At 36.6% G+C, this 11,122-nt stretch overlaps 1 protein-coding gene across 1 annotated transcript; it reads left to right on the forward strand.

Moving 5' to 3' along the window:
- Positions 1-2,718: 2,718 nt before the first annotated feature.
- LOC132063100 (auxin-responsive protein SAUR78-like) lies at positions 2,719-3,478 on the forward strand. The gene has a single exon (XM_059455529.1). The coding sequence runs from the start codon at positions 2,805-2,807 to the stop codon at positions 3,180-3,182; it is 378 nt and encodes a 125-aa protein (XP_059311512.1). The 5' UTR covers positions 2,719-2,804; the 3' UTR covers positions 3,183-3,478.
- Positions 3,479-11,122: the final 7,644 nt, after the last annotated feature.

An 11,122-nucleotide genomic window follows, 5' to 3' on the forward strand; every position in this document is an offset into this window, starting at 1 on the left:
TGAGTACTTATATCCAAGTGTTGACAGCATTTTGCTAATTATGCCTCTATGCATTCATTTCTTTTCTTCTAGCAGGTCCTGTTGCACTGAACAAATAAACCAACAAGGTATGGAGTTATCTGTCCTGTTTTAATAATTACCCTCTTGTCTACTTTGTCCTTTGTCCCTTTATTGAAAACGTTATTCAAATGGTAAAAGAACAAATTATCATATAATATTCCATAACAATAGTATACATTGGCTAACCTGATTGATTAAATAGAAGCAGAACAATTCTTTGGTCCATAACATTAGTCTGAACAATGGCTATCACGAAAACGAAAAGTTGATGCATACATAAATAGAGACCAATGAAGGCTTTTATTTACATTTTACACCATATAGCCATACCAACAAAGTACGGATGTTTTATTTTTAACATAACTAGTACTTGGTACTAGTGAAGAAGAGCTGGCAATGTGATACTTGATGTGAATTGCAGAATTCCTTAAATCATCGAATCTTTGAACGTAAGTTGCACCCGCAATTATAAAGTCGAGGGCATATCTGTCTGCGCGTCACATAAAAAAAGTTGATACAGAATTAAAATTTTAATTTACTACTCCGTCTATCCCAATTATGTGTCACTTTTCACTTTTCACCTTTCAAGAGTCAGATAAGAAAATCTTTGACCGCGATTATTCGCATGCATGTCCTTTAAGTATTTTAAATTGTTAATTTATTGTGATTTATAGTATTTTTTATATAGTCTCTTAATAAGTAAATTATTTAAAAAAAAAATAAAGATAGTATGTCCAAATTCACGATCAAAGTAAAAAAGTTTGAGTCTCTAAATTTAAATTGTCACATTAATTGAGACGGAGTAGTGATTAATATTACTGTTGGTTTATTAAGAATGGAAGCAAAACAAATTTCCGATTTACGAAAATAACATGATTTCACTCTTTTCTCATATGTGAGAACTAAAAAGCTCATACACTCTTTTCTCAGATGTGAGAACTAAAAAGCTCATATAAAAAGACAAACAAAAAAGAAAAGTATTTTCTATTTCTTACTTTTTCTTGTAAGGATCACCGCTAGGGTCAAAGTTACGGTCAGTCAAGTGAATCAGTAAACCTCCAATTTATGTATTAGATTCAAAGTTCTCGTTTTCATTAGTTGGATCAGAAGGCTGGCTACAAGTTGGCGAGTCATCTCATCTTCACCTCCAACTAAGCTAAGATGTTAAAGATGATCTAGTTTGGAGTTATTCATTGACAATGAGCAAAAATGAAAAATCATTGTGATTCTTTTTCAAGTGAGGTGAGATAACATAGATACTTAATAGATTGGGGGATAGATTGTAAAAGAACATAATTTGAAAAATATGCTTTTGTCCTTCCATTTTAGTTCTCCGCTTAAATTTATACTCTCTATCCCAACTTACGTAACCCTTTTTATTTTCAAACTTTCTAATTTTGATAGTATTTTGGACATAAAATCTTTTCGTTTTTTTAAAATAGAATTTACATATTTAAAAACTACATAAAAATTGTACTAGTCCTATAAATTACAATAATTAATAATTCAAAATATTTAAAAGCCATATGAATAATTTAAGATAAAAAAAGATTTCGTTTGACTCTCAAAATCCGACCACCACCATCATATAAATTGGGACGAAGCCACTTCGTTGGTGGCTGAGTTAGTTGAGCATGGGATCTCCCGAGATGGGGGGATCCCGGGTTCTATACCACCTGCATGTATTTCTTGACTGAACTCGTTCCGCAGGACTTTTCTATTTCGATTTACATCTCTTGTGTGGTTTGTTCTTTATTACATTAGAGCGGGACTTACCCAGAGCCCACGAAAAAGTAGCGGAGCAAATCACATATTCCAAAACAAATAAAAAAGGCCAAACCCATCGACAGACACCTGTGGTCGTCCACTTCTTTCACTTGAGCACCTAAAGTGATCCTTATTCCATTTAGACACTTCAGGTGGGTCATTCCTATTCTACTTAGACGCTTTTTGCATCGTCATCGGAGCAAAACCCATCGACAGACACAAGCCGCCCACTTCTTTCACTCGGGAAAGACCAAAGCGACCCTTGTTCCATTTAGACACTTCAAAGTGTCATTTCTATTCCACTTAGACACTTTTTGCACCGTTATCGAAACAAAACCAACACCAAAGGGCGCCACCCTCATTGACATCCAACAAGCCCAAAATTTCCAATTTTTAATGGTCAAAACTCCACGAATTTACAAATTAGTGAATTTACAATTAAAATGAGTTGACACAATTTAATTGAGTTGACACAATTTAAATGAGTCAAGACAATTTAATTGGCCACTTAATCCATACGTAGACGACGCATGTTGGTTTTGTGCCTCCGATAATCTGCAAAAAATGTCTAAGTTTAATGCGACGCACCCATTCTGTTGCTCAAATAACAGCGCTACTTGTGCGCTCAATGTTGAAAGGTTTGCGACGACTATACGTGTGTTTGTCGATGGATTTGGCCAATAAAAAATCTGGGGGTTCTCTCAAATAGGCAGAAAGGCGCGCGCAGCTGGTTTTGGGTACCCCATGAAATTAAGACTAACAAAGGGGCCCCCACCCCCCAAGTGCCTAAACAAATTCAATTCAACAAGTATATAACTGCTGCCCAATAAACATTTCCAATTTAACCCTTCCCCTTGTCCCATATATATCCTCACTTTCCTACCACTTTCTCCTCAAACCTCACTACTCTCCTTTCAGCTTCAAAAAAAAAAAAAAAAAAAAAAATAGAATTCCTCTTTTCTCCCTATACAGCAACAATGGCTAAAGGAGGCAAACTAACCAAACTCAAATCAGTCCTGAAAAAAATGCAATCTTTCAAACTTGGACGCGTAAACAGCAGCACCATCGTAGCTACACATCATCATTCTTCCTCGGACGATGACGATAATAATTCATTTTCCGACAAGAATTTATATCCTGTCTATGTCGGAAAATCTCGTCGTCGGTACCTAGTAAACTCCGAAGTTGTTGACCATCCGCTTTTCCGTGAACTTGTCGAAAGGTCAGGTGAATCTGAAGAATATATTACAGTTGGTTGTGAAGTCGTTTTGTTTGAGCATTTGTTATGGATGCTTGAAAATGCTGATCCTCAACCTGAGTCATTAGATGAGTTGGTTGAGTTTTACTCTTGCTGATGTGGAATAACCGTCAGTAACTGAAATGGAAAAAATAACTGTGACGTGGACGTGGTAATTGGAGATGATCACTATCGAGTATATACGTTGTAATGTAATTTTTTTCTTCTTTTTTCTCTTTTGATTTTGATTAATTAGCGTTAGACGAAGGAGGGGAAAGAAAGAGGATTAGCCCAAGGCAAATCTCTTGATATTGAAGAGACAAGCCTAATGGGTGATTTGTTATTCCATTAATGCATGTTCCATTCTTTCCTTGTACTAAGTTTTTATGCTTATCCATTTTGTCCTTCAATTTCTGTCTTTTTTTTTCCTTATTTGAAACCAGCTAACATCAACAATGCTGACACCTTGCTTGTTGTTACGGTAAGAAAAATTTAGGGGTGGTCTAGTTGCTGGTTAGGGTTAAAGTATTAGTAATGTAGAAATTGATTACGCAGGTTTAGTTATTTACGTATTTGTTATTCTAACTTTTACCCCGTATATGTAAATAATACTCACTCTGTTTTAATTTGTTTGAATCTATTTCCTTTTTTTGTCCGTCTTAAAATGAATGGCCTCTTTCCAATTTGGAAACAAATTACGATGATTCTGATGCATAAATTTTTCGAGCTATTTTCAATCATAAGTTTCAAAAGTCTTCCCTTTTTCTTAAATGTCGCGCCCAGTCAAATGAGTTCATACAAATTAAAACGGAGGGAGTAGTACACAAGTTAACTTATAACTTATACACGTTTTATTTTTGTGTGTTTATAAAATGATAATCAAACACCATAATTTATATATTGAACTTTATATAAAGCAACTAAAAAGCTACCAGAGTCCAAACATGATACGGAGTATTAAATATGCCAATTTTAATACATGAATAACTCATTACAAAACGATCTCTGTGTACTAGTTCTTAATGCTCTTCCATTCGTGGTACTGATGTATGAATGTATGATCACTAACTTATCAAGAAGGTGGACTCCAAAAATTGACTCATCATAGTCACCAAAATTTCTCTCTAATCTATATAGAGTTACACTCTATAGACATACTCGCCCCAAATTCACTTAATTTAAATTTTGAACCCGTCTGGATTGAACCAGTAGTACTAATAACCGATTATAGTTGATAAAATTGTCTGAATTAAGCATTGGTTAGAATAAACAAGCAAGACGGCAACAGGGCAGGACGAGACAAATCTTATGCAGGCCGGCGAGCTAGGTAGTACCAGTGGATTGAAACAAATGAAAATTGCTATGCAGAGCGGGATAGGGCACGTTAAATCTTTAATTTTAACATTTTCATTTTACCTTTAATGATATTCCCCTACAGAATTACATCAACATATTTTATCTTTTAACTTATGTGTCAAACTTTTGTTATTTCTACAAACAAGGTTACACATTATGTTAAGTATCTGATGTAGGACAATGACTTAAATTGATCCTTGATTTTAACGTACTAAAGTACAGCTGTTGGTGGTTTTTTCTTTTTTCCCTACAGCTGTTGTTTGGGGTCACCAGTTTTGAATCTTTTTGGTGTTTGTCCTCCACATAATTTGTCCAAGCTAGAGCTGGGCTCCTTGTACACGTACTCACTTTTCGTACGTGTAACTGGATGTTGATCTGTCAATACTTTTCCGACTAATTCAGCAACTATTTTGAGTTTTGAAGAAACGTGATGAAGAAGGGTGCTTAAGCTGAACAATCACAATTCAGTTAATTTGCAACTTCTAAGATAATGATGGCGGAAATAATTGCCCATTTTAACTACTACTTGATAGCTTAGCATGTAACTCATCCATGATCATGTCTAATAGTATTATACAGTACTCCCTCCATTCCATATTGGTTGTCACATTTCTTTTTGCACACCACTTAAGAATAATAAATAAAAGGTGTATTTTTACTACCTTACTCTCCAATATATTGCACTTTAATCAATATTGATTATATTTTTCAACAACACTTAATACTAAGGGTAAAATGGGATAAAAATAATTAATTTTATCTTGATTTTGTAAAATAACAAGTATTTTTAGTAACCTTGACAACTAATATGGGACAGGCGGAGGGAGTACTCTATCCCATTTTACATGTATGACACACTTCTGTTTTTAGTTTGTCCAGAAAGATTGACATCCTAAATTTATATATTTTAATTAAATGTCTCATTTTGCCCTTAATGGGATGATTGTCTATTGTTTGCAAGTTTCGAAATTCTCTCTCTATTTAAACTCCGTGAATATAGTCCAAGAGTGTCACATAAATTGGATCGACAGAGGGAGTACTTAGTAGGTACATAGTAGTATATAACTTCGGTTTATGATTTGCAGATTTTTCTCTTTACTACCCTAGCATTAATATTAATTAAAATACAGGGTCCTCGGTACGTACCGATGCTTATTGCTTAATAAAAGAAATTTAAAAGGGAAGTTTGCAGCGACCAGCTGGTTGTGTAAAGGTACGTCCACGACAAGAATTTACATCAAATTTAGTCTGCTTATAAAACTTTTTTGGAGGTATCTTAATTACCTCGTCCTAATTATTGCGTCTTTCAGAAGCAGTTAGTGGGAACTGCTAGGTTGTATAACTTTTCGTTATAATATACTAGCTCTGAAAGTAGAGAAAAGTAATCTTTTGCAACTTGTTTTATTATAACAACCCATAACACAAGGAAAAGAAATGGGCAGTCAGCATGCATAGTTTATTATACTAATGATTGGGTAGTTGAAGATGCTTTTGATTTTTCAGAAAGAAACATCTCTATTGATTTTGTTAATATGGTAAGAGGTATAATGTACACATTAATCAAATGGTGTACCCAACACACGCTCTGTTTGTAGCTTTGTTTGTGGGTAGAAAGATATTTTCATTGCCCTTTTGAATGAATATTTAAAAAAACTATGGATGTGAGTCTTGGAGAGATAAATGGATTAAGGGAAGATCTTTGTATATTGCGAAGTGGAAGACACGAAAAATTATTGTATTTGCTAACACGCAGTGAGCACCTTATTATCTGTAACAACGCGTTTCTAATATATCTTTCTAATTTGTTAAAACTAAAAACTGATGAAAAACATTAAAAAATAATTTATTTAATCCAAAGTAAAAAAATATTCTTACTTCAGTCACTTTTGTTTGAAGTCTATCAGAAAATAACTTTAGGCCTCATTTGTTTGTACTTAATGGAGGTATGAATCTAAATGGTTAAGACATTAGGTCATTAAGTGCTTTTATTTACATTAAAATCTAATCACTTATTTGGTCTGAATATGTCTTGTCGTTAAGATATTGAATAAAATGTATATCGTTAAAAGATATTTTGCATGAATAATTTTACCACATGGCTCCACCCGCGGCAACCCCGTGCCCACCCCCGCCCCACCCACCCCGATCTCGGCTACCCCCGCTCCTTATACCTGCTCTCATACCCCCCGATCCTACCTCCCCGTGCCCTCTACCCTCCCTACCCCCACCCCCATAACCCACCCAACCCCTACCACCACCACCCTACCCTAGACCCACGGCACCACCACCATCGACCCCACCACCCACGACCACCTACCAACCCCCCACCCCACCCTAAAAACCCCACCCACCTTTACTAGCGAAGATAAATGTTTCATATTTTTATCAAATAATATTTTTTCTGGGAAAAGGGTCAAATATACCCCTCTACTTTCATAAATTGGCAACTTTTACCACCCTCGGTTACAAGTTGGGGCCAAATCTACCTAAGATTCTACAAGTTGGAGCCAAATATATCCCTACCATTAGCAAAGTTTCAAAAATACCCATATTTCTAACATATTCCCACATAAGCAAGCTTAGTCATGAAATTGGGTGACATGGACGCCACATGATATTTAACTTATTTTATGTGGTGCCTACGTGGCAAACTTTTTAAAAACAATCTGAAAAATTGATTTTTCTAAAAACAAATCTAGAAAAAATGGCTTTTATTAAAAATCTGATTTTTCTTTTTTATAAAACCCGCTTCTTCAAAAATAAATCTACAAAATTGGATTTTTTTATTAAAAAAAATGGAAAATGATTTTTTTTTTTTTTTAAAATCAGTTCTTTCAGATTTTTTTAAAAATTAATCCAGATTAAAAAAATAATAATTTTAGGACACTTTAAAAAAATACTTTACAGTTTTCTAGATAAAAAAAATCATTTTCCAGATTTTTTAATTAAAAAATCCAATTTTCGAGAATATATTTTTTAAAATGGGTTTTATAAAATCAAAAAAGTTTCAGATTTTTAATAAAAGATATTTTTTCCAGATTTGTTTTAAAAAAAAATCAATTTTCTAGATTGTTTTTAAAAAATTGCTACATAGGCACCGCATAAAATAAGTTAAATGCCATGTGACGTTGATGTCACCAAATTTCAATGACTAGGCTTACTTATATGGGAATACGAAATGAGGGTATTTTTGAAACTTTGCTAATGGTAGGAGAATATTTGGCCCCAACTTGTAACGGGAGAGGTAGAGTTGGCCCGAACTTGTAACGAAGGGTAAACATAGCCAATTTATGAAAGTAGAGGGGTATTTTTGACCCTTTTCCCTTTTTTAAAAAAATGTATTTATTTTCTAATAGTTAGTTACTTTTTTTTTATTTGAATTGTATATTTGTTATGTTTAAGTAAATACATTATGCACATTCAGATGTTGAAAAACAAATAGTCTTAATCGTTTAGTGTTCAGATCTAAAGACAACGTCTTAATCATTCAGAGGCGCATTCAGATTCAGATATCTTAATCTTAGTGAGAACAAATGAGGCCTAATCACATTTGGCTGAAGCAGTCTTCTACTATACTTTCGGTTTAGTTTCAAAAATTCTAAGACAAAAAATTCTAAGACATGGTCATTCGAAGAATGTAAAATAACGGTCGTGAATGGCTTACCGTTATGATATGTAAATTTACTTGGCGACATGTGACTTAATCCAAAAAATGTGTTTCAGATAATATATGTGTTTACCCCTAAAAAGGTAATAATTGAATTTATAGGCGGTTTAAAGGATATGTGGTTTAATCAGTCGTTAATGTAATGAAATATGAAATAACAATCAGTTGTATGTAATGGACAAAGATAGAAATAGCCTGAATCATTTATTGCTTATGGCGAAAAGCTGGTCGGTGCTCTTGAGAGTTAAAGGCGAGGTGCCGACCAAATCGCTAAAGCACTTGAACTTTATGAAATTTTACAGAGTAAGTGCATGAGATTCGAATCAAATCCCTTCTAATGAGAGGGTTTACCTCCTTTTATAGTACAAGAGTTAGAGTCCTAATGCTCCTTAAAATCTGATAATTTGATACTAATTACTACCATTAACAGCGCCTTAACAGCTGGTCGCTTAATGGTCGGTGTAATGAGCGGCGTGAAATCCGATATGTAACGGATTTCTCTCATTTGTGCCAACTGGCGTCTCTCCATCTTCCTGGATTAACGACCCCTAGGACTTCGTTTCATCTGAATCACCGAACTCAAACCAATGCCACATCTTGAAGTCAACGTTCCTATTTTACTCCGACCTCTCGTCGGATGGTCGTAATATTTTATACCAGTTTTTACCATATACAAATAGTCCCCACACTTCCTGGATCAGAGTTTATTGGAGTGATGAGAAGTGGAATGATAACCTCGGTATCTTCTCTTTCTGACTTCGGACACGTGTATCTACCTGATTGGACCGTCCCTTCGGTTCCCAAATTGGAACGTTTTGCCGTTAATACTCTCCCTCGATAAAAGTGCGATTCTTTCCCTTTTCACCTTTTACCACTCGATTAATCACTCCTCGAACTTCTTTTGAATCTTCAACCTTGTTCTTGCTTTCCTTCAAATCTTCATCTGTCAACCTTTAAAACTTCATATCAATCTTCAAATTTTCATTTGTCAACCTTCAAAACTTCATATCAATCTTCAAATCTTCATCTGCCAACCTTCAAAACATCATATCAATCTTCAAATCTTCATCTTATTCTTCAAATCTTCATCTAGATCACCAAATCTTCATAAGAAATGGCAACGAACTCCAGATCTTCTTCCAAAAATGCTTCATTTTGCTTCTCCTCCTCCGTGACCGACCGTTGCTAACTTTTTTGAGGTTAGTGCTCAGGTCGATTCTTTCGAACCTCAGGCTCAAGATATTTTTCCCTCGTTTTGTCATCTTCGACAGGTCGGTCGAGACGACTTCGAAAAGTCGACGGAAGGCTATGATGTCAGACGCTATGCTTTTTCGATCAAGGAAACGAACCTCCCACAATTCCGAACTGACAGTGGTTGGACAACCCAACCTTCCGAGATCGTTGTTCCGGGTCTGTATGATGACATTACCACCTTCAGGGACGAATAATCAAACGTATACACCTATCCCTTCACCTTCAAACTTGACCCCCCGATCGATCAAGTCATCCTCGACATGTGCAGAACGTACAACTTATGCCTCATACAAATTGGTTCGTCCGTCTGGCGGACTGTAAGTTGTCTCCGCTTTTTGGTGAATAATGTTAACGCAGATTTTACTTTATACTATTTATCCGGCTATACGGTCCGCGGATCTTTCACGGTGGGGTTGTAAAGCTCTTGAACTAGGGAAACACCCTATCCTTTCCACCGTTGATGAGAAAAAAGACCAAGGCTAGGTGGAACGTTTCGTTAGGGTTAAAATCGCGAAGATAATCCAAGTGGGATCCATGCCATTCGCCGAGCGGTGGAACATGAAACGTAAGCATCGTAGAACTTGTATTTTCTCCACATTCTTTCAATTATTCATCCAACTCTCTTATACTTCAGTCATTGCATGAATCCCGGATGAAATAGAAAACTTCTCCGATTAGGTAGAGGGCATTATATGATAATACTTGCACCAACTACGCACATGGAAAGAGCTGTCCGACGAGAAGTAGATAGTAAAGAATCATGGTAAGTAGATCTTTTTCCTATTTTGCTTTGTGTTTTTTTCTTCGCTCATCCCTTTTCCCAACTTCGACGTTATCTTTCTCAAGCCTGCTAAAGGGTTCATCAATCCCAAGGCTCGAACCAACAGATGCCGCTCCTGCGCCAAGTTCGGTGTTTGATCCATCTGACTCAGCGCGGCTCATTGATGAGGCAAAGAAGAAAAGAACGCCAAATCCTCTAGGCCCCAGAAGTTACCTTCGGTGGGTCAAAAAAGAAAGAAAAGTTCCAAGGCTGCTGGCGGCCCTTCACGAGTTCGGGGTTTAAGACACTTCCCTGATGATGATATTCTAATAGTGAAAGTCAGCATCGGTGCCACCACTACTACTATCGGCTGAGCGATTCCGAAACTTCGGTTGATGTTTGAAGAACGTCTGCATTGTGTTCGCCCCAGGACCCATTCTTTGATGAAACATGGCTGAGATCTTCTAGACCCTATCTTCAAACCTCTCTAACATCTTGCTTTGTTAAAGGTCATCATAACTGAAATGGATATTTTCATCATTGAGGATGGCATGCCTTCAGAAGAGGGCACAACGACCAGAGGTAAAGCGAGCCGTTTCGCTCCTTCTTGCTCCATCTGCCCGTGCCCTTCGGGCGGGGAGGATTTTGATAATATGTTCCCCGATGAAGGGGTTGTTACCACATCAGCTGTGATGGCGGGTGCCTCTGGGTTTGGCCACCTCGCTATTCTACAAAAGCCGAGAGGTCTGGGGTCCGAAACGGTTGGCGATCAAAACCGGGGCACCTTGCTGGGCATTGGGGCGAATGGGGGGAGGCCCTCTCTCACCTCCCCGGGATACCATTTTTGGGGGTCGAGGGAACTAGCTATCTTGCCCCTTTTGTCCGATAGGGGGAAAAGGGGCGAGTCTCGGGGGTGCTCCAATAGAGCACGTTTCCGGGGCTTCCATTCTTTAAAAGTTTTATTTGCCGAAATTCTCCCACGTTTTTTAACTTCGGTTCCCCCGCCTTCATCAGAACGAAG

Source organism: Lycium ferocissimum, chromosome 7 (genome assembly GCF_029784015.1).
Source record: "Lycium ferocissimum isolate CSIRO_LF1 chromosome 7, AGI_CSIRO_Lferr_CH_V1, whole genome shotgun sequence".
NCBI lineage: Eukaryota > Viridiplantae > Streptophyta > Magnoliopsida > Solanales > Solanaceae > Lycium > Lycium ferocissimum.

Coding starts and splice junctions, on each gene's coding strand:
- LOC132063100 (XM_059455529.1), top strand. CDS start 2,805: ATGGCTAAAGGAGGCAAACTAACCAAACTCAAATCAGTCCTGAAAAAA.